This window comes from Anabrus simplex, chromosome 8 (assembly GCF_040414725.1).
Source record: "Anabrus simplex isolate iqAnaSimp1 chromosome 8, ASM4041472v1, whole genome shotgun sequence".
Classification (NCBI taxonomy): domain Eukaryota; kingdom Metazoa; phylum Arthropoda; class Insecta; order Orthoptera; family Tettigoniidae; genus Anabrus; species Anabrus simplex.
This window is the reverse complement of record NC_090272.1, coordinates 183,575,097-183,599,464: the sequence shown is the minus strand read 5'-3', so window position 1 is coordinate 183,599,464 and position 24,368 is coordinate 183,575,097. Positions and strand designations below refer to the sequence as shown.

General features: G+C 39.2%; 1 protein-coding gene across 1 annotated transcript in view; it reads right to left on the bottom strand.

Annotated features, from left to right (window-relative positions):
• Oseg4 (intraflagellar transport protein Oseg4) overlaps window positions 1–24,368 on the bottom strand; it is a 337,827-nt gene that overhangs the window by 304,795 nt on the left and 8,664 nt on the right. Inside the window, exon 2 of the mRNA XM_067152561.2 lies at window positions 18,182–18,293. Coding sequence (XP_067008662.1) covers window positions 18,182–18,293 — 112 coding nt within the window. The remainder of the gene's footprint in view (window positions 1–18,181; window positions 18,294–24,368) is intronic.

Sequence of the window (24,368 nt, the reverse complement as noted above, 5' to 3'; positions counted from 1 at the left end):
TCTAGAGAAATTGTGCTTCTATTTAACTCAGATTCCAGAGTGAACTTTATCTACGGATCAATATGGTTTAAATTGTTAAGAGAGGAGGCTGCATCAGTAATTCTTTCGTCAAGGATAACAAGTGTCTCATCTACAAACCTGGCCCAGAATTTTATGTTTGCGAAGTTACTATTGTTAATTGCTGTATGATCTCAATAGTTGTTTGTGATTAGTGTGTTTATGGCTGATGATGACATTTAAAATGTCAAAACTGGTCCCATACTAAATAAATGCTGTAAATAACATCTATACAACACGTAATTTGTATTGAAAAGGTTGAACCTTACAAATAACTTATCTCTGTGATCTCAGTTTAGTACGGAAACAATAATAAAGCTTATGTCTTTGAACAAGGTTGATATGGACAAAGGGGACGATGGCTTCACATGTTAGTGATGGTACTCCGACAGCGTCTGTACCACATGTTAGTGGTGGCTGATCTATTTTCCTCCAGGGCTCACAAACTTGGTTGTATCTTGTAGGTCCAATTATTGGGCTAGTCACCAAACCAATCTGTTTTGGTTTCTAAGCATGGCAGCAAAATCAGTATGGAAATGTACCCCAGGTGGTAACCAATCCACCCTCAAAAATAAGGTCAGTAGGCCATTGGATTCTTGGGAGCCTACACTTCCATGCACAGGAGTATCAGAGACCCTGGTTGTTCCCTTCAATCATAGAATACAACACCGCAAGATCAGCTATTTTGGGACCATTAACATCAACTCCATGTTAAAACTTGGAAAGCACAGACACTCTTGACAAGCAGAATATAATTATCACAGCCCTCCAGGAGACTAGATTTGTAGATGAAAATGCCTTTGAAACAGCAGGATATAGAATATTCATAGGCAAAATGGGCAAAAGAGTAATAAAATCAATGCTTAATCTGGGAACAGGCTTCTTAATTAACAAGAAAATGCTTGGTTCTATTGCGGACTTTAACCCTAACATTTCAAAGCTCCAAAAAGAAGTACACTATGGTTAATGTACATGCTGATATAGATGTTGATTCCCATAGGGAACCTGAAATATTTGTCTCGAATGAGTAAATAAATTTATAATACCAATATAGTTGGTCCGTTATTGGTCATTATACATTTTCCAGCTAATTCATTCCTGGTTGCCAGAGTTTCGCCCCGTGTACTAAGTTGGGCTCATCAGTTGGTAAACAGCACACCTACCAAGACGCACGGCTAGTGCATACTGTGGAGGCCACTGCGTAGGCTACTTGGAGCCACCGGCAGTGCCAATGCACTATGAGACACTTTGTCTCATTTTCAAAAATTGATGCCTGCCTGGCCATCAGATGATTTAGATGTTGATTCCCATAGGGAATCTGAAATATTTGTCCCGAATGCGTAAATTTAGATTAAATATAGTTGGTCCGTTATTGGACATTATAAATTTTCCAGCTAACTCATTCCTGGTTGCCAGAGTTTTGCCCCAATGTGCTAAGTTGGGCTCATCAGTTGGTAAATAGCACACCTACCAAGACGCATGGCTAGTGCATACTATGAGGTCACTGCGTACGCTACTTGGAGCCACCGGGACAAATATTTCAGGTTCCCTATGGGAATCAACATCTATATCATCTGATGGCCAGGCAGACATCAATTTTTGAAAATGACACAAAGTCTCTCATAGTGCATTGGCACTGCTGGTGGCTCCAAGTAGCCTACACAGTGGCCTCCACAGTATGCACTAGCCATGCGTCTTGGTAGGTGTGCTATTTACCAACTGATGAGACCAACTTAGCACACTAGGACGGAACGCTGGCAACCAACAATGAGTTCGCTGGAAAATTTATGATGTGTTGGACCAACTATATTGGCATTATAAATTTACTCATTCCGCAAAAATATTTCAGGTTCCCTATAGAAATCAACATCTAAATCATCTGATGGCCAGGCAGGCATCAATTTTTTAAAACGAGACAAAGTCGCTCATAGTGCATTGGCACTGCTGGTGGCTCCAAGTAGCCTACGCAGTGGCCTCCACAGTATGCACTAGCCATGCGTCTTGGTAGGTGTGCTATTTACCAAATGATAAGCCCAACTTAGCACACCGGGGCAAAACACTGGCAACCAGGAATGAGTTAGCTGGAAATTTTATAATGTCCAATAACGGACCAACTATATTAGTATTAATGTACATGCACCAACCAACCATACCAAGAGAAGCTATGGATGAGTTTTAGGATGACCCGTACAGTCAGATGTATATGACACCATCTCATCACACAATAATCCTCTTGGGAGATTTCAATGCACAAACTGGATATTGAAAAGAAGTGTAGAGGAGTTGTTGGACTTTATCCAGCTCACAAAAGAACAAGTAAGAACGGTGAAAGGCTGATAAACTTATGTAAAACATTCAATCTCAAACTTAATTCAACAGCCGTTAAACACCTGCCAAAGAAAGCTAAAATCTGGAGGTCACCAAACCCAAAATTAGGAGAGTTTCAGATAGGTCATGTGGCATATCTTCAAAGGATCAAAAGAGATCAGGAACGTAAAGGTGTTTTGCAACGCCGACATAGATTCGGACCATTATCTTTCCAAAATTAACGTAAGACTCCTAACGCAAAACACCAGGCAAACTAATAAGGTTAGAGTATAACGATATGACTTACAGAAAATTAACGAGAGCTTCACTCAACAACTCGGTACCAAACAAGCACCCCGAACATGGGAACATATTAAGAATAATATGATTAAAACGGCAAAGTCCATAGCTACATGTAATTAATCTCATATTAAAACCGTATAGAAGATGATATATTAAAATTTTAATTTTTTTTATAACCACCTATTCAATACATTACAATACACTCACTGAATTATAATATAATCATGAAGTGTCTAATAATGGGACATGTTTCGTTGGATAGGGAACGTCATCAGCCCTGAATGCAACAAAAACTAGGTCAGGGCCCTGAGCTTTAAATATACAGAATGTTATCATCATATTAAAAAATTAACCATGTCATAATAAAAAGTGATAATCAACAATCAATACAATAAAAACATTAGACTTGAGGTTGTAACAATATATGCGAGTTAAAAGCAAAATTTGTCGTGGAGTACATTAACGGTGGCAATCTGTGGAATTAAAAACAATTATGAGGCTGCTGAAACATCACAATGGATATTGTGACATAAATATATGTCAATGTGTGAAGCGTGGATTAATATTGTGAGGATGAAGTTCCTTTGAATTCATAAATAAGGGTTAAAATAGAGTTCATTGACTTGTCAAGAGTTCAAGTTGAACTAGTCAAAGGCACATAACATTGAACAAACTAAATTTGACGTATAACTTGAACTCAGCAGAAGCAAAATTCATAAGAGAGGTGCAATCTTGCTGTCCGAAAAATACCAGTTAAGCTAGTCAATATATACATGCTAGCAAATAAAACTAGAAGTTTGTATAATAAACTCATTAAAGAGTAGCGATGAAACTTGAATGTGGGGAGAGTTTTAGCGATCCTTATAAGACAGAGAGCATATTCTGGTCCAAAATAGAGTTTGAATCCCCTAGGACTGGTATGAGATGTCCACTAGCGTTGGCTGCATGAAGCAGGTCATACCAGTCTCAAGTCTAAAGTCGATCTTTAGTGTGGAGATAAAAATTAGTCTTCCTTTCGAATTACGGTGCGGGAGTGAGGGAAAGTGTGGCAGTGAACAAACATAATTTTTTTTAATATATAGAACAAAATAAAGAGAAACGATATCATCAGTACCAAGAGGAATTCAAATAAATGATCCGGTCTAAAGTCGATCTTTAGCGAGGAGAAAAATTAGCATTCCTTTCGAATTACGATGCGGGAATGAGGGAAAGTGTGGCAGTAAATAAACATTAAGGGAAAAAAAAAAGTTAAAAGTATGAGTTAATAGAGTTAAACAGAAGGTGTTACTTGTTTGAGCTTCTGGTATTATAACGGTGTGAGAAAGTGGGAGGTGGAAGTGGTGGAGGTGGGGGGTTGGGAGGGGTGTTAAGTTTATGTGGTGGGATTATGGGTGTTCATAAAAAAAAGAAGAGTGATATCGATACGGTAATTTGGATGGTCGTAAATTGTGTTGAATAATAGTGAATTTAAGTGAAGTTTCAGGTATTGTATAAGATCAATTACATCAGAATCTATACAACAAGTGCTACAAGTGTTATCCTTGAGCTAATTTATGTGTATGGTCAGGATAATCTTGTAACAAATTTCCGCATACGAGTGAAAACAAGAAACCAGAATCTTGCATTCAAAGAAGTTATAGCTTAGATAGTACGAAAGTGATGGCCACATCAGGGTGCAGCGTTGAAGTGGTAACTTGCGGAACTTGCAACAAAAGGGTAAGAGAGGAAGATATATCTATACAGTGTGACGGGGTTTGCGAAAGATGGCATCACAAGGAGTGCACTTTAATGACCTCAGGTGAATTTGAAATGTTGAAACGTAAAAACTGCAAAATATTATGGATGTGTGAAAAGTGCAAGCATGAGATAATTAACAAAAAGCAAGTGGCAGGTGACAAAATTGAGAGCCTGGCTCAGAGACTGGACATGATTCCGAACAAATCGGAAATTAAAGGTGAAATAGAAGATGTTAAATCTTCTATTGATGCCCTAAATAAGACATTACTAACGAAACTAGCACAAATATTTGAGGTACAAGTGAAACAATCTGAAACTCTAGCAGACCATCTCAAAAACACTGAAAGTGCGAGTTGGCCCTCACTGCCAAACAAGAGAAAACAGAAAGAAATACGAAATCCTGCAACTCCAAAAATAGATGAAAATTCTGCACACAATCGGGATCAACTACAATACTGTAGTCAAGGTGAAACACAACTCTCACAAAGCAGCATGGACCAACAAACCAAATCTCCCATTTCCCAAGTACCAAGCACTATAATGCACGGGAAGCCACGATTACAGGTACCAGGTGATAATACAATAATCGAGGACAACTCTCATAATCATAAACGAGGTACTCAGGAAGAATGCAGCAAGAATTCCCTCGACAACTGTAACGAAAATATGACAAAAAATACTAATATGGCAGAAAAACCAAACGATGATGCCAATCAGGGCAATACTGGACCATGGATTACCCATCAAAGAAGAAGACCAACAACATTACGGAATAGAATTGGGCATGTAAAAGGGGGCACAATAATCGGAACTAAACCAAATTTAGGACAGCTACAGGCAGCTCCCAAGAAAGCGTGGATGTATATGGGGAGGCTCCACAAAGAAACAGAGTCAGAATCTATAATAAACTTCCTCCGAACAAATGGTATCCTTGGAGATATCGAATGCGAGTCATTACAAACAAAAGGATCAAACAAGTCATTCAAAATAGGAGTGGATTTGAGATACCTTGATTCATTACAGGAAGAAAACTTCTGGCCTCAGGGAATCTTAGTTCGGCCTTTTCATCTCTCAAGAGGAAGAGCCGGTGTACAGTTGTAAGTCTAAAATAAGATCACACGACAAGACTAAGGCACTAAATTTGGACATTATTCTTTGGAATGTGGAAGGTTTAAAATCTCTTTGTTCTTCCCTTCCTGATAATTTCTGGCAACAGTTTGATATAGCCATACTTACTGAGACTTTTCTACTGGAACACCTAAGTTTTCCACAGTTTTACAGCAGAAATGTTCTAGCCACACCAAAGAAGCGAGGAAGGCCCGAAGGAGGAGTTAGTATATTGTATGGTGAAGGCATAGGCACACCAAGGAAAGTCCATAAAGACGAAAATATGCTAATAATTGAGACGGAAAAAATAACCATCATCGGTATCTACATTAGCCCAGCTAGGCCAACAGACGATGCAATGGAACATATAGTTAAGGCAATAACAGCGGTAAAAGATGACAGAAATGTGATTCTGGGGGGCGACATTAACTGTCGTGTAGACAAACCTGATCATAAAACTAACATTATTCTTGATTACCTACAAGATGAAGGCTATAAACTAGTAAATAAAGCAGAAGAAGTAACCTACATGGCTCCAAATGGTAAAAGTACTGTTGATCTTTTTTTTGTCAAAGGACGTTGCCTAACAATTCTTGATCGAGAGGTTATGGCCTCACATCCGACAGCAGTTCTTAGGAAGCACATACCTGTCGCTATTAAAGTTGAGCTAGGAAATCAATATCCAGTAACCAAGAAGAGTCCTAATCTATGCATTACAAGAAATGTGTGTATGTCTATTATAAAGGATGGAAAAGAAGACTTGGAAAGAGTATCTCAGATGATAAATGAAGGAATGATTGACGCTGCTCTGGATAGCGTTCTGGACCTCATAAAGAAAGCACAAATCAAGAAGACTCCGAGGATCGCCAAGCCATGGTTCGACAAGGAGTGCTTCACGGCCAGACAAGATACTTTGGACCTTTTACACAAGGCACGGAAAACAGGTGGGGAATCCACATATGCTGAGTATGCAGTGAAAAGGAAAACATATAAGGATCTACTCAAACAAAAGAAGGCACAATACCTAGAAAAAAAGGCTAAATTGCAAGCCCAAGATGCTATGAAAGACCCTTACATTGCTCTCAAACAACGAGCTACGTGCCCTTCTCCCGAATTCCCAATGGCTACATGGGAGAAACATTTCTCAGAGATCCTTAATCAGCAAAATCTTGACATAGCTCTCCCACTTCGAGAAAATCTATATTGTACAACAAGTCCTATAGATCAGGAGGAAGTCAAAACTGCTATCCAGTCCATGAAAAATAAGAAGGCAGTTGGCCCAGATGGAGTTTTCAATGAAAATCTGAAAGACACCTGTGACATTCTGCTTCATACATGGATCACTCTGTTCAACGCGTGTTTGACGACAGGAAAAATACCTGAAGGTTGGAGACAGTCGTATATCAAAATGCTCTTCAAAGGCAAAGGAGACAGGGATGACCCTGATTCGTATAGAGGTATTGCCCTCGAAAATAACATTTATAAGGCCTATGTCAAGATCCTAGAGAACAGACTAATTGCAGAAACAGGAACTATGATCCCCGAAATGCAATTTGGTTTCATGAAAGGAAGAGGGACATTACATGCAGTCAAGAATCTCTTGGACAGTATACGTGAATCAATGAGGTGGTCAAAGGGGAAATTTTATGTAATCTTTGTGGATTTTAAGAAGGCTTTTGACCTCTTAAACAGAGAAATACTCCTTAGAAAACTAGCGAATATGATTGGAGCAGACAACCCACTAACCATAGCCATAAATAACATACTTGCTTACAACAGGGTCACGATACAAGATGGCAAAGCATCCTCAGCAGCCATTATACAAAGCAATGGGGTATTGCAAGGGGACCCCCCTAGTCCGATACTATTTAACATAGCCTTAGCAGATATCACAAATATCAACCACAACACATCGGTTGTGATGTACCAGTATGCAGATGACATAGCAATAGGATCAAACAACAGAGATGACCTACAAGCTGTAATGGATAAGCTCGATGAGTATGCCGACATGAACAGTCTCATAATCAACAGAAAGAAAACAGTCCAAATGATTTTCCGGAAAGGAGGGAGAGTAGCAGCAAATGACAGGATAACAAGTAGTGAAACAGCCCTGGAAGTTGTGAATTCATTCAAATACTTGGGGATTACGCTCCAGCCCTCTTCTACTTCTTTTAGAATTCATGTAAGAGAAAGGTCATTGGCAGCCATCAGAAATATGTATATGAAGGAAACCACTAAACTGTCTCTAAATACAGCCATGACGCTGTTCTATGCAAAGGTTCTACCTGCCCTGACATACGGTTTGGAGCTAATTTGGGAACATCTAACTCTATCTGACCTTAGAGTTATTGAGAATGTCAAGGCTAGATTCTTGAAAAGAATTTTAGGTATTTCCAAAATGTCACAATCAAGACTTGCTTATGAGCTAGCCAGAGAAACCTTCCTTATGGAAGACATAAGAATGAGACTACAATTACCCTCCACACAGCAAGAACAAGAACTACTTCATATTAGACTAAGAAAACGAGCGGAAATTGACTTGGTATTCTACTGGACGGACTCAATGATTAATCGAAGCTGGACTGGGCCGAACAATGAACTGAGGAGTGCTCTGAACAGATTGGCTATACATGGTTTCCATCACAAACTGTGCGTACGACCCGGTTTTCATGACCCATCTGTGCAGTGCGTGTGCGTGTTATGTAACAAACGATGTGATCGATACCATTTTAGTGAATGCAGTAAAAGAACAGTTTCCTTATTGGATTACTCTAAAATGTACTGCACATTTGTGCGCAATTTCTTCTTCTTTCTATTATGGGTGTGGGTGGGGTAGGAGTAGTGTTTTTTGGAATTAATGGGGATTTGGAATTTAATAATTTAATATTATTTAGAATGTTGTGTTGATTTAAATTTAGTGTTAGCAGTAATTTTGGTAAAATTTCATATAGTGGGCTTTTTATTTCAACTATATCGTTGAGGTTTAGATTTTTGTTATAGTATTGGTCTAAAAATATATAGATGTTTTCTAATTCATTCATTAATGTTCCTTTACTTACTTTTTTAATAATTGTGAGGTCTTGATCTATAGTGGTGAAGTGATGTCCAGTTTCTTTCATATGAGAACTCATAGCTGAGAATTTGTTATGTTTGATAGCATTAAAATGTTCTAAGTACCCCCCACCACCACCACTTCCACCTCCCACTTTCTCACAGCATTATAATATCAGAAGCTCAAACAAGTAACACCTTCTGTTTAACTCTATTAACTCATACTTTTAACTTTTTTTTTTCGCTTAATGTTTATTCACTGCCACACTTTCCCCCATTCCCGCATCGTAATTCGAAAGGAATGCTAATTTTTCTCCTCACTAAAGATCGACTTTAGACCGAATCATTTATTTGAATTCCTCTTGGTACTGATGATATCGTTTCTCTTTATTTTGTTCTATATATTAAAAAAAATGATGTTTGTTCACTGCCACACTTTCCCTCACTCCCGCACCGTAATTCGAAAGGAAGACTAATTTATCTCCACACTAAAGATCGACTTTAGACTAGATCATGTTTATATGAATTCCTCTTGATACTGATTTTCGTTTATCTTTATTTTTTTCTAAGATTTAAAATCATTTTCCCGCTACCCGCCACAGCCAACAGCACATAAACTTAGTACTGCTTCAACCCTCTCCTCCTTTAATCTCACTTCATTCTGCAACACTAGTAACTTAAATATCAGTCATTTCATTGCTACTATAGCAACCATTTAATACTATTACAATTGAAAATAAATGAAATTACAAACAACATTTTCTCTTCAACTCTTCTTTAAGCCAACGTATTTCAACATTACTAAAAAGGTAAGCGATTTACACACTTCATTTTCTCTTTAAACTCTCCTTTCTTTAAAATCCTTTCTTTAACCCCTCAGCGCCGACCTCTATACGTGGTATAGGCCCACTTTTCTTCCGTAGCCGCCGACCTCCATACATGGTATAGACCCATACATGGTTTCACATTTACGGCCATAGCGCGAAGAGTTTTGGAGTTACTGATATGCAAATTGTTTTGTTTCCAAGAAGACATTTTCGGGTTTATCAGTGTTCTAAATAAGAATTGAAACATCGTTATAAAGTAGTTGTTTATGCATGGATAATTATTTGTCAAATAAGTCTGAGCACTAATCTCTTGCTTTTTTTTTAAGTCTGTTTGCTTCATTCTTTCCCACAGAATAAAATAAGGAAATGATGATCTGAGAAGTTTGTCTTTTCGTGTGATGTTCTTTGCTCTATTTGTACATTGGGAGTGCGGTTTATTTATTATATTTGTCTTTATTTCTCAGCTTGTAATATTTTCGTAACTCTCCACGAGCGCTCTGTGTAGGCATCAGTTAGTGCTGCTTTCTGTCATACGATACGAGAACCAGTTGTTCATGGTATATATCTCGTTTGAAAGACGATGTCTCGACCTTTCATCTGAAATATGTATCGAGTTGGTTTGTTTCGTCATAAATGTTATTCCCCTCATTCAGTTTCGTCCTGCTGCTTTCGGTCTCGCTGCAGCTTCATCAGTCCGTGTGACGCACGGCGCTCAGCCGTGGTATGACTGACAGTAACGTGCTTGAAATATTGTATAATTCAGATGAAAGTTTAGTTGGAAGTAGTAGTGACAGTATAAGCAGCAGTGATAATAAAATAGATGATGTAGCAGTGGTAAATGATGAGAGTGACGACGAGGAGGAAACAGTACTTGGAAATTTTGTGTAAGAGACTATAGATAATTATACAGGTCAAAGAGAAGTTTTCAACGGTGAATTCTGATTGCTAAATTCTCTAATAATACTCACAGGTCACAGAGACAAATTTTGAGCAATTACCTTATTGGGTTCAGTTGGTGAAAGGTTTGTTTACAAAATGCGCTCGGGAGGGAGGGGAACGAAATATTCAAGGCCGGAGCGCATCAGATAATACAGTTCCAAGGTTGCAGGAAAGACATTTTATCAGAAAATTAGCACCCAAGAGTTTGAAATCCAAACCTCAGAGACATTGTATCCTGTGTTCAAAACACGGCGACAAGAAGACGTCAGTGTACTGCTGCCAGGAGTGTGACTTGAGTCCCTGTCTCAAAGAGTGCTTCGAACTCTATCACACGGAACTAAATTACTAAGGAAATGTGAAACTATTATGTAATTATCTGCATGTACATAGTTCTGTCATAAGGATTTCCAAATTTCGTGAAAATCGGGCTACTCTTATACTTGTAGTAATGCTTTAAGTGAATCGATGTATTTCAGTCGCGCGTAGTTGAAATCTCATCCGGCCACGGGGTAGGAAGCTATTTAAATGGCTGCGACGCTGAGGGGTTAACACACAATTCTCCTTTTGTTTCAGACTTCAATCCTAATTTCTCTTCCAATTCTACACAAGTTACTCCTTCCAACTACCATTTGATAAGCCACTTACCATCAAGCACCCTTCTTCTCTCGGACTTCTGGAGGACTACAATTTTATTTCTTCACATAATATTATAAACCTCACTTAAAATGGACCACAGAAGCATCTCTACGCTACAAAAAATTTTAAGAATTGGATCTGAACTCCACTCTGATTTATTCCCGACGTTCGAAATATTTAACACTGATAAATTTTCTCTACTTCTCTTCTTGTTTCAACATAGCAATTTACTGTAGACCTCACTTGAAGTGAGCAATGTATTAATGCACCATTTAGAATTGTCAGCTACATTTTATTCATTAGTGTGTTAATCAATATGTTTAGGATCTATTAGTCTTCTATTATGCCCTCAACCTCCACAACACACCTATTTGCTATATTTAAACAAGGACTTTCAGGAGGGTGTATAAATTTTACGACTATCCATATGTTAATCTTTAAACTATTGTCAACCATTTCGCTCACCATTTGTAACATCATCTTCTCATTTATATTTAATTACAAACAGGTACCTGATTATTTACCTTTCAGTTTGAGATGCTCTTGATTGAAGAGCAAAACATGTCCCTACAGTTTTAATTCTTTTTTAAAATTCTTTTCATGTATTGAAAAGGTGGAACAAATAAACTTTCATATTTATTTGACTTTATTACAAGGACTGTCTGGCACATAGCAATATCTCCAGCATAACGGATCGGGATGCCTCGCTGTCAGTCAGCAGTATGTAAAGATTGTTGGTTTCAAGGATAATGTCCAGATAGAGGAGGAGACTAATACTAAAGAAGTATTAAAATTTACCTATGACAGCAATGACATTTATAGTAAGATACAAAAGTTGAAAACTAGAAAAGCAGCTGGAATTGATAAGATTTCTGGGGATATACTAAAGACAATGGGTTGGGATATAGTACCAAATCTGAAGTACTTGTTTGATTATTGTTTGCACGAAGGAACTTTACCAAATGAATGGAGAGTTGCTATAGTAGCCCCAGTATATAAAGGAAAGGGTGATAGACATAAAGCTGAAAATTACAGGCCAGTCAGTTTGACATGCATTGTATGTAAGCTTTGGGAAAACATTCTTTCTGATTATATAAGACATGTTTGCAAAATTAATAACTGGTTTGATAAAAGGCAGTTTGGGTTTAGGAAAGGTTATTCCACTGAAGCCCAACTTGTAGGATTCCAGCAAGATATAGCAGATATCCTGGATTCAGGAGGTCAATTGGACTGTATTGCGATTGACCTGTCTAAGGCATTTGATAGGGTAGATCATAGGAGACTACTAGCAAAAATGAGTGCAATTGGACTTGACAAAAGAGTGACTGAATGGGTGGCTCTGTTTCTAGAAAATAGAACTCAGAGAATTAGAGTAGGCGAAGCTTTATCTCTCCCTGTAAAAATTAAGAGGGGAATTCCTCAAGGCAGTATTATTGGACCTTTATGTTTTCTTATATATATCAATGATATGTGTAAAGAAGTGGAATCAGAGATAAGGCTTTTCGCAGATAATGTTATTCTGTACAGAGTAATGAATAAGTTACAAGATTGTGAGAAACTGCAAAATAACCTCGATAATGTTGTGAGATGGACAGTAAGCAATGGTATGATGATAAACGGGGATAAAAGTCAGGTTGTGAGTTTCACAAATAGGAAAAGTCCTCTCAGTTTTAATTACTGCGTTGATGGGGTGAAAGTTCCCTTTGGGGATCATTGTAAATACCTAGGTATTAATATAAGGAAAGATCTTCATTAGGGTAATCACATAAATATGATTGTAAATATAGGGTACAGATCTCTGCACATGGTTATGAGAGTATTTAGGGGTTGTAGTAAGGATGGGACACAGTGTTGGAGGAGGAGTGGTGGAAAGACCGAAGAAAGTGGAGAGGAACCATATTTGCCCCTACCGGCTACAGCTGGATAAAGGGAAATGATTATGATGATGATGAGTAAGGATGTAAAGGAGAGAGCATATTTGTCTCTGGTGAGACCTCAACTAGAGAATGGTTCCAGTGTATGGGACCCTTACCAGAATTACTTGGTTCAGCAACTGGAAAAAATCCAAAGAAAAGCAGCTCGATTTGTTCTGGGCGATTTCCGACAAAAGAGTAGTGTTACAAAAATGTTGCAAAGTTTGGGATGGGAAGACTTGGGAGAAAGGAGGCGAGCTGCTCGACTAAGTGGTATGTTGCAGGTTATAAACTTCATTTTCCTTGTCCGTATTGAAGATCTACTTGTGATACAATTCCTTTAGTTTTGCTAATTGCCACCTTTTCAATACAATAAAAATATATTACAAACTTACATATTTATTATGATGTTTACATGGTACATGTTTCGCTCCTTTTCGTGAGCATCATCAGCCAAACTATCATTAACCTAAGACTGTGTAAGATCATAAAACAATTCTTTTGGTTCAAGATTACTCCTATAAAACTAACTGACAATCTTATAACATTTTAAAAGTCACAAAACAATAAAATTATGTCTTAAGTTAACACTTTTTGTCTAAAATCTTCTTCAGTCCAAACATTTTATCGCCGAAACTTATCCGGTGAACATCTTTTAAAATTGTTTAAAAATAAGAATAAAATAAAAAACTTTTGAAATCTGGCTAGTTGTGTTGATTCTCGTTGCTAAACTTGTATAATTGTCATTTGAATGAACAATTTTACCCCATTGATAATATAAATTAATACCACTCCAGCAACGAGAACAAGTCTATCGACCATAATGACAATTATCAACTGCAGAAAATATTCAATACTGTTATGAAGTTTTAATGACAATTATACAAGTTTAGCAACGGGAATCAACACAACTAGCCAGATTTCAAAAGTTTTTTATTTTATTCTTATTTTTAAACAATTTTAAAAGATGTTCACCGGATAAGTATCGGCGATAAAATGTTTGGACTGAAGAAGATTTTAGACAAAAAGTGTTAACTTAAGACATAATTTTATTGTTTTGTGACTTTTAAAATGTTATAAGATTGTCAATTAGTTTTATAGGAGTAATCTTGAACCAAAAGAATTGTTTTATGATCTTACACAGTCTTAGATTAATGATAGTTTGGCTGATGATGCTCACGAAAAGGAGCAAAACATGTACCTTATAAACATCATAATAAATATGTAAGTTTGTAATATATTTTTATTGTATTGAAAAGGTGGCAATTAGCAAAACTAAAGGAATTGTATCATAAGTGGTATGTTCCGAGCTGTCAGCAGAGAGATGCCGTGGGAGGACATCAGCAGACGAATAAGTTTGGATGGTGTCTTTAAAAGTAGGAAAGATCACAATATGAAGATAAAGTTGGAATTCAAGAGGACAAATTGGGACAAATATTTGTTTATAGGAAGGGGAGTTAGGGATTGGAATAACTTACCAAGGGAGATGTTCAATAAATTTCCAGTTTCTTTGCAATCATTTAAGAAAAGGCTAGGAAAACAACAGATAGGGAATCTGCCACCTGGGCAACTGCCCTAAATGCAGATCAGTAGTGACTGATTGATTGAGCCGTCTAAGGTGACCAGGATTGGCCAGCTCATGTGCACCAAATATTTTACATGGCCCCACAGAAAAAAAACCAGGAGTGTAAGATCAGGCGATCGGCAGGCCAAGAGCAGATCTTCCCCTTCCTATCCATTTATCAGAATACATCACATGGAGATGGTTCCGGACGACCACTACCACATCCTACAGCGGTCAAGGAATAGCACATGTTCCAAGAACAGTGGTAGTTCATCTTGGAGAAACTGCAGATAGCATTCACTTGTCAGAGGTCCCTCAAAGAAATGGGGATCAATGAGGTGATCCCCCAGGATGCCACACCATACGTCCAGGTCCCAATGTACCTGAAAAGCTGCCTCCAATGGGGATTATCGGCACTCTAGTAATGCATATTATGGCGATTAACAGTCCTGCGCTTCATCCATAAATAAGATGATTGCTAAAAAGACAGGATCAGTGTCCACATATTGTAGAGTCCATTGGCAGAACGCCACCTGGGCTTCGAAATTATAACTACGGAGCTCTTGGTGTAGGTGCAGATAGTACTGCTGGGTATGAATATCAGCACAACAGATGCCCGGCTGATGTTCCGTTTCCTATGCAGTGGCCCGTGTGCTAGTGTGAGAGTTATGCCAGATAGCTTCCAAGACAACCTCTTCATTGTGAGCAGACGTCATGGGATGATCTTGAACAGACTTGTGTCCTTCCTTGGGATGCAGTAGCCTGCAGACATCTTTCTACTCTCCAAAATGTCATGCCTGTTGGTTGTCGTCCATCCAGAAGGAGTTCTTAATATAGGCGTTGTGCCTGTTATTCATTCTTTCTAACTTCTCCATTGATGAGTAACATATCCACATACTCATCACTGGAATACATCACAAGGCAGTGTATAAGCTTTGTGCTGTGACTTGGCTCAAAAGACAGGAGTTCCCGCAGCTACGTACCTTCTTGCCATCACATGTTATCATTCCCTACCTATGATCTACCTTTACAGTGCCAAATCAACAAATCAGTCTGTGTAAGCTATCAAGTATGCAACCTCAGCACATCCCAGGCAATTGGTGGTAAAAAGAAAGAAAAAAAATACTTGCACAAGATTCGAACCTTCGAGCACTGTCCACTATCACATCTCCCACTGCGCCCTTATCATGTGAGCTATTGTGAGGCTCAACATGCAGTGCGCAGTTCCCAGCCTATACCTGCTCTTGGTCTGTGAGAGCACCGCCCGTTGTGAGGTAAGTTTTCTTCGTATCTGTGCTTGTTTTACGGGTTCATTCGAGGTACCCATGATGAGTTAATAGTGGCACTCACGATTCCTATTGTCTTCCAGTCCATAACCACATGAGTCACCTAAAAGCAAAATGGATAAAGTCCACTTTTTACAAAAAAATGAGATATTGGTAGAAATATATTGGTAAAAAATGTGTCTACTGAAGCATGAAATAATATACTAGCAAAAGCCTTAAATCCTTAAGTATTTCCCCTTTAAAAGCTCAGGTAGATGCAAAATGGATAAAGTCCACTGTCGTCAGGGAGAAAAGAGGTGGTGATCGCACTTCTCAGAAGTACACCAAGAAGAAGAAAGCATTTGTTGCGTATATTAGTTCACTAAAGTGCCTTTTAATCCCACTACTGTCGTAGTAACACTTGTAGAAGTTACCTTGGTTCTGATCTGAATATCCAAAAGCTGGCTAATGCTTACAACGCCCAAGCTGATGACAGTGTGAAAGTGAAGGTCTCCTACTTTCATTACATTTTTAATCGTAAGTTTAACCTAGGATTTGGATCACCCAGGCTTGACATGTGCTCCACTTGTCTTGAATTTTCAGAGAGAATTAAGACAGAAACTGATCCTATTAAGTTGTCTTCACTGGAACCTAGCAAGGCAATTCACAAGAAAAGGGCACAAGCCTTTTTTTCGTTACTCAGAGAAGTGAACCAGGTGTACTTATACTGTCTTTCGATTGTCAGAAGAATTTGTCATATCCCAAAATTCCTGTTCAGGAAACTTACTATTGGCGCCAACTCTATCTGCTCAATTTCTCTATTGTTGTTGGAAATTCTAAGAACACAATGACACCAGATAACTGTTTCAGCTAGATATGGACTGAGGGGACCTACCCGAAAGGTTCGAATGAGGTGGCATCTTGCGTTTATCACTGCTTGCAGAACTTGGACTTAACGAACATTAAGAAGAAAAAGCTTTTTGCCAACGGATGTGGGGGACAAAATAAAAATAGAACGATGATAGCTATGCTCCAAAGGTGGTTCCTGCAAACGCCAAGAGACGTAGAGGAAGTACAGTTAATTTTTCCAGTAAGAGGTCATTCCTTCATTCCTCCTCATCGGTTATTCAGTCTCTATGAAAAGGAATTCAAGACGAGAGAAGTAATCGAAGATCCATTCATCAACCAGGGAGTGACATGGATATATTTAACTGGAAACTTTTTTTGCTAGGGGCTTTACGTCGCACCGACACAGATAGGTCTTATGGCGATAACTGGAAACAAGAAGCAACAGAGCACATGAAACCTATTCAACAATGGCACTTTAAATTCGCACCTTGCAAGCGCTACTTTTTCAGACGATGAAAAACGCCTCATCTCGGTCCTTGTGGATGGGGAGCCGTTTTACTATCATAGAACTGGAACCTACAGATCCCTGATGAAAACTAAGAAGAATGTGTATGCTATAAACCCTTCACCTGATCGAAAGAACACTACTTCAGTCAACAAGAACAAGGTGTCAGATGTGAAAAGGCTCCTTGAATTGTACTTTGGCTCTGACTGGAAGTTGAGCCCATCACTGAAATTCCACGTTGACTTCTTTGACTCTTGGGAGAGTCATCAGTCAGATGTCAATGAAAATGTTGATAATGACCTTTGCAGTGCAACAGAGGAAGCTCCTGAACTGTGTATTTAAACGTCTACCCAGGGCACTTTTAAACCATAGTGAAAGAAACATGAATATTATGTCTTCTTATGTTTTGCGCTTTTAATAAAAAGTAGCGAAACAAGTAAAATCCATACTGGTAACATGCAAAATGAATAAAGTCCACTTCTTAGAAGCAAAATCAATAATACTGTGAGTATTATTACTTGTTCTAATAATCAGTGATATTTTTTGTGATTTTATGCTTATATTTCATAAGCAACAGCCTTAATGGAAGGTGGCAGTGGTTTCTTGCCATTTTCACAAAATGTGCTGGAGTGCACTTTATCCGGTTTGCTTTTAGGCTACTGACATATCGTTATATTACCCCGGTTTAGAGAGAGGGACCGATGTATTTCAGAACTGTAGTAAAAGTAGCAGAATGCGTAACACTAGATCGCAATGGGCTGGTGGACCACCCGGTATGTAAGTAAACATAAAGGTCCAATAATACCACCCAGTGGAACCCCTTCTTAATCATTACACGATCAGATAACACCTCGCCTACTCTAATTTTCTGAGTTCTATTTTCTAGAAATTTAGCCATCAATTCAGCCACTCTTTTGTCTATTCCAATAGCCCTCATTTTCTTCAGTAATCTTCTATGATCTACTCAATCAAAAGCCATGGACAGGTCAACAGCAATGCAGTCCATTTGATCTCCTGAATCTAAAATATTTCCTATCATCATCATCATCATCATCATCACAGAAGATAATTGTTTTCCTTTACACAAGACAACACTCAACATGTTCAATTCAACATACCAGACTCCAACTTAAGAACTTTAAGTAAGCCATCTTCTCCTCCACAGGCAATGTAACCCTGTTCCTTGTTCCAGGCCAGACAGTTCAGTTTGGTGTTGTTAGGAATTGCAATCTGAAATTTTAGAAATAAAAAATACAGAGAAATAGGAAAAGTCTTCCAGTAAATTATATTTACTTTGCAGTCTGAGGCAAATGGGAAGCGTTTAGGCCTCGAGAGGCTATTCAGAATTGTCCAACCAAGTGGCTACTATATTATCACATTATCCCAACCACTCAATGCATTGTGCTCTGCAGAAAAATTTCACTGTGTTAAATATCACTTGCACCAAACCAAAATATTTTTACTAAAAACTACAATGGAAACAGCATCCCATTTGACACAGTCTGTAATAACTGAAATTAATGACCTACGAATGCAAATTTTTCTTAGTTTATATCTGAAGAATGATGACTTGAATTACTTAGTTTAGGACCCTGAAATACAACAGCAGATACAAGAAATATGGTGGTAAACTTCCTGTTTGGTTGAAAACCAGAATGACCAGTTTGTTCTATTCACTGATTACTCTTGTACTTCAGTAAATGATCAGAAACAAAACCAAATTATAAGGACTTCAGTTTCTTAATTCTATATTTTTGAAATATTTTGAAAGTAGATGAGGAACAGTACTAGCATACATATTGGTGTAAATTTTTACTGTTCTAGAAATAATAAGGCATATTACTGTGCCAATACACTCAATTATCTTATTTTTAAACCAGTGGAAAACAAATCACAGACTACCTTATTCATGTTCTGTGATTGAATAGAAGCTTGATGCACTTATTCAAAACATTTAATGTTACATCTGGTCACTCACTAGTACACTTGCTCTGATGCAAGTAAAGGAAAAAAGATTAGGTACCACATAACAACATATAGTAGAGAAAAACATCATCATCATCATCATCATCATCATCATCATCATCATCCTTTCATTATTAGTCCTATAGAAGAACTATTACGGTCTATACAAAAGATTTGCATTTTCAAGCCATCTCTTCCTGGAGCGTCCCAGAGACCAGAGATATCTTCCCACCAGGGCAGTAGTTTATGACTGCTTTGGGGATCCTGCTTCTGTCCATCCTGTTAAGGTGTTCTAGCCAATTTCTCTGGTATTCACAGATGTATTCCAATATAGGTCTGCTTTTAAGGTCATTCAGCACTTCTGTATTTCTTTTGTGTTCCCACTTAGTGACTCTTGCTGTTCGCCGCAGGTCTGTAAGGGGTAGTAATGTGCATTCCATAACCTCTCCTACCCAAATCTCAACCTCACCTGCCTGTGGTGCAGTAACCTGCTTTTACAGACGAGGATCTGGAGACTGAGTCATGGCGGTATAACCATTCCATCTCAGTACTGGGGAAATGCAGTACCATGCAGCTGGTTCAGAAGCTGAAAGGTGACAGACCCACCACTGAACTTACCTCCTTCTTGCCAGCAACTAGTTGGAGGGACATTTATTGCTTTCAAGTCTATCAAAGATACAATTGCAGAATGAAAAGAAAAACATCAAACAACCATTAATATGAGGGCAAATCATAAAGTAAGTTTCACTTCCAAGTTATGGCCATTTATGAAACCACCTACAAACAGGCAACACGGCTATGACAACATACAATGTAAGTTCACTTTTCCACATAGTCCCCAAGAGACTGTAAACATCTCTTGGAACGGTCAAACAACCTTTTTGATTCTGGCTGTGAAGAAATCACCTCCAATGCTATGTAAGCACCTGGAGACAGCTGCTTTCACCTCCTCATCATTTCGGAATCGCCATCCATCGAGATCTTTTTTCAGCTTACCGAACACATGATAATCGCATGGCACCAAGCGCTCAATTTCCCCTGCCGCTTTTCTTTAATTGCCTTACGCAACCGGTTCAACGTTTGACAATACCAAGGCAAGTTGATTGCCATGCCTTTCGGCATAAATTCCACGTGCACCAAACCCTCCATGTCAAAGAACACTGTCGCCATTACCTATCCTGCTGAAGGTTGGACCTTGGCCTTCTTTCGTGGTGGTGATGCGGTGTGCATCCATTCCATCGATGTTCTCTATGTTTCAAGGGCGAAGTGGTGAAGCCACTCGTTGCCCTCCACAGAATACTGTTGCAAAGGAAACGTTTTTCCTTGTGAACATTGGTGAGCAGATGTGGGACCAATCTTTGACAACATTTACACAATCCAAGGTGCTGGTGAACAATGGAGAACACACTGTCATACGAAATGTATGTTCAGCATGCTGGTAATTTCCCGCAGTGTTATGCGCTGATTCTCTCTAATGATCCCATCCTCACGGTCAACATTTGCAATGGTACTGGATATTGTGGGCATGCCTTTGCGATGTTCGTCCGTGAAATCTGCGCATCCGGCGTCAAGCTGCTTACACAGCTTTACAATACCTCGGCGAGAAATTGCACGCTCACCATATACAGCAGTGATTTCACAACGAACGTCCATGCAATTGAGCCGTTTAGCCCATAGAAATCTGATCGCTGCACGCACCTCAAATTTGGAGTGAACATACAGTTGACGCACCATTGAGCCTAGCCCGCTCTGCTTACACAATATGAGGGGATACCACACCAACCTTTGTATCAGGTGTGTCAGCAATTATTGTAGCTTGCTCCACATTGGCCACTGTCACGACACACAGCGTGCTCTCGCGGTGAGCTAATATATCTTAATTTTTTATTCACCCTCGTAGAATTGTGACTCATTGGCTGGCCAACAGATATTGAAGTATCACAAAGACCAGCCTCAGTTCAAGATTAAAATTCTTAGATGGGCCAGAGATCCATCCCAGGACCTCTGGATAAAAGGGGTTGGCTACGAAAACATCAAATTCCAAAGTCTTCAGTATATTCTTTGTCAGTAGAAAACAGAGTAGAGAGGGTGTTGTGTAACTGGGTGTGGTTTGTAGACTGAAAGCAGGAGAGAGAAAGGTAAACTGGTATCCTGATCTTAAGGTCTCCTGCACATGAGTGCTAGCTGATCCTTAAAGTGAGGAGTTACAAACATCCTCCTCCATCAAAGGAGGTTATACAAGATTTGGATCAAAGTGATATTTTTCTTCTATTCATCAGTTACATAATACATACTTATCACGTACATTGTAAAACATTAAAATAATTATACATTACTCTCATCCTTATAACAATCATCATCAGCATCATCGTCAGAGCCTGATCAATTCCCTTTTACAGCTAAGGCTTCCCCCATAGTCTTCCAGGTTCTTCTATCTTGGGCAGTTCTTATCCACAATGATCCCATAGATTGCCTCACTAACGGACCACATCCAAGATCAGCACTTTCGCTCTTACTGTTTGTCCTTAGAATGGACACCATTACCTGAAAAAGCCCCATCCATGGACACTTCTCGATGCTGATGACATCTCTTCGGCGGATATACGATGCGAGACCTCCAGGAGAAAATGCAGGAATGGAAAGAACAGCTTGGCAAATATGGGCTTTGAATCAATCTCAAGAAGCCATGGAGTGTGGCACACAAACTGTTAGTGCCATCAGTATCGGTGGAAAAGAGTTGAAGAAAGTGGAGCAATTCAAATACCTTGGCTTCCTCATATGAAGCAAGTGACAGCCTTTCAGATGCCTGCACCCAAGTCAACACCACCTGGAAGAAATGGCACCAGGTGACTGGAGTCCTGTGTGATCATCAGATGTCCTTATTCCTCAAGTGAGAGGTCTATACTAGTAGAATGATAGTGCGCCCAAATCAGAGAGCTGGCCAAGAATAGCAGAGTATGAGCAGGTTCTACATGCTGTGGAAATGAGAATGCTTCAATGGAGCCTTGGAAGAACAACAACAACAACAAGAACAAAATATATTATTATTTATTTCCGAATTGCCCAGTAGCTTTTCATTTGTTCCGACTTTTTCTGTTGCTCCTCATCTGTAAATACCCTTTTCATTGTATGTCATTTGTCTATTTTTGGTTTAAATCTTATTTTATGTTTTCAGTTTCTTTATATTTTCTGTTTTGTTTTGCAAATCGTCCACAGTTATTTGTAGTGCTTCCATATGTCCGGCCCCACAGTGTAGGGGGTACTGCGTCCGCCTGTCACCCGGCGGCCCCAGGTTCGATTCCCGGCTAGGTCAGGGTTTTTTAATTGTAATAATTAATATCCCTAGCCTGGGGACTGGGTGTTTGTGACGTCCTTAATCTTCCTTTCCTCACATACAACATTCCACACTACCGGCATTCCAATTACACGCAGGTTCATACAATATGGTGCCAGTAGGGGCAAAAGAAGATCCACATGGGTCGACGTCCCAAAAAATAGCATTTAAAAATTTAAAAAATAAAGAAAGTGCTTTCATATTCTCTCTAATTTCCTCAATCCATCCTACTTGTTGCTTCAGATTCCAGAGTTTCTCTATAATAATTATTATAATCGTATGGCCTCAGTTACCACACACAGACATTTTGACACCATCTGGCTGCCTGCTCGTCAATTTTGGCATACCATTTTCTTTTTACACCTGCTCGATGGCAAAATAAACCGGGCCTTTCGCGGGTGTCTATAGCTGAGTTTAATTAATTTTGTCGGGCGAAGACAGAATACGCCAACAGAGATCATTTACATGCAACATTGTATGACATGGAGTGTCAAATGGACTTTTGTTTGCACTTCAAAAATCCAACTACCTCTGCCGGGTTTAAGCCTGCAATCTTGGAATCCAGAGGCTGACACTACCACTGATCCACAGGGGGAGGGAGCTGGAGCCTTGGACTAACATGATTCGACTACACAAAGAATCAACTCACTCTCGAGTGAGGGTGCTCCAGAGGTGTCCAGTTAATTTCCTCCAGTTTTTCCCGCATTAAAGCACCAGCATGCGGCCTTGTATTGTATGAATGATCTAATGATGATGGCTTCCTCAAGGGTAAAATATTCCGAACATAAAATACTTCACATCTCAAGGTGGGGACTACCCAAGAGGCAATCATCAGAAAGATGGATAATGACATTCTGCGAGTCGGAGTGTGGAATGTCAGAAATTTGAATCGTTGTGGTAGGTTAGAGAATCTGAGAAGTTCAGGACAGCTAAGGAAGAATGGCTGAAAGAGTAGTGGAAGGATGCTGAAAATTGTACAAGGGCCGATCAAATATAAACAGTATTTTTTAAATTTATTGCATCAACCAAAACAAAATACACACATAGAGATAACTTTTCTACATAGTGTTCTGCCTTCGATACAAATTTTCTCCAACGGATTGGTTAAGTTTTTGATGCCGTCCTGGTAGAAAAACGAGGGATGTGTGTGGAGCCAGTTGCGCATGAACTCTTCTACACTTGCATTATCATCGAACCACTGTCCTCCTATGTCTTGTTGAGAGGTCCAAACAAATGGTAGTCGCAGGATGATAAATCTGGACTGTACGGAGGGTGCTCCAGAGGTGTCCAGTTAATTTCCTCCAATTTTTCCCGCATTAAAGCACCAGCATGCGGCCTTGCATTGTCATGGAGAAGAAGGACGTTTCTGATCAGTTGCCGGCGTCCCTTGTTGCAATACGCAGCTTTTGCTTCATCCAAAAGTTCCAGTAATAAGCTGCATTAATTGTACTTCGTTTGTGAAGAAAATCCAAAAGCAAAATGCCTGAGGAGTCCCAGAAAACGGTGCAAGCACCTTTCAAGCAGATGGGCGTGTTTTGGGCTTGACAGGACCTGCTACGTCTCTTTGCCGCCACTCCATGCTTGCTTGCTTCGACTCTGGGGTGTAATGATGCATCCAAGTTTCATCACAAGTCACAATACGTCACAAGAAATCCTCTCCTTCCTCCTCATAGCGACACAGGAGTCTCTGACCAATTCCTGGTTGAGGAGACGAGGAACCCACCTAGCAGACAATTTTCTGAAATGGAGTTCATTTCGGATGATGGTTTGAACACTTCCATAACTTATTCCTATGGCTAAAACAATTTGCAAAAACTGTATTCGCCGATCTTCACCAATAATCTCACAAATGGCAACAATGTTGCAGTGATGTTTTTCTGTGGTCTCCTTTCATCAGGTTCATTTTCCATAGATTCTCCTCCTGCCACAAATTTCTTAGCCAACTCATATACCCGAGTCTGCGAAATGTTTCTTCCCCAAACTGTACACGGAGCCGTCTCATAATT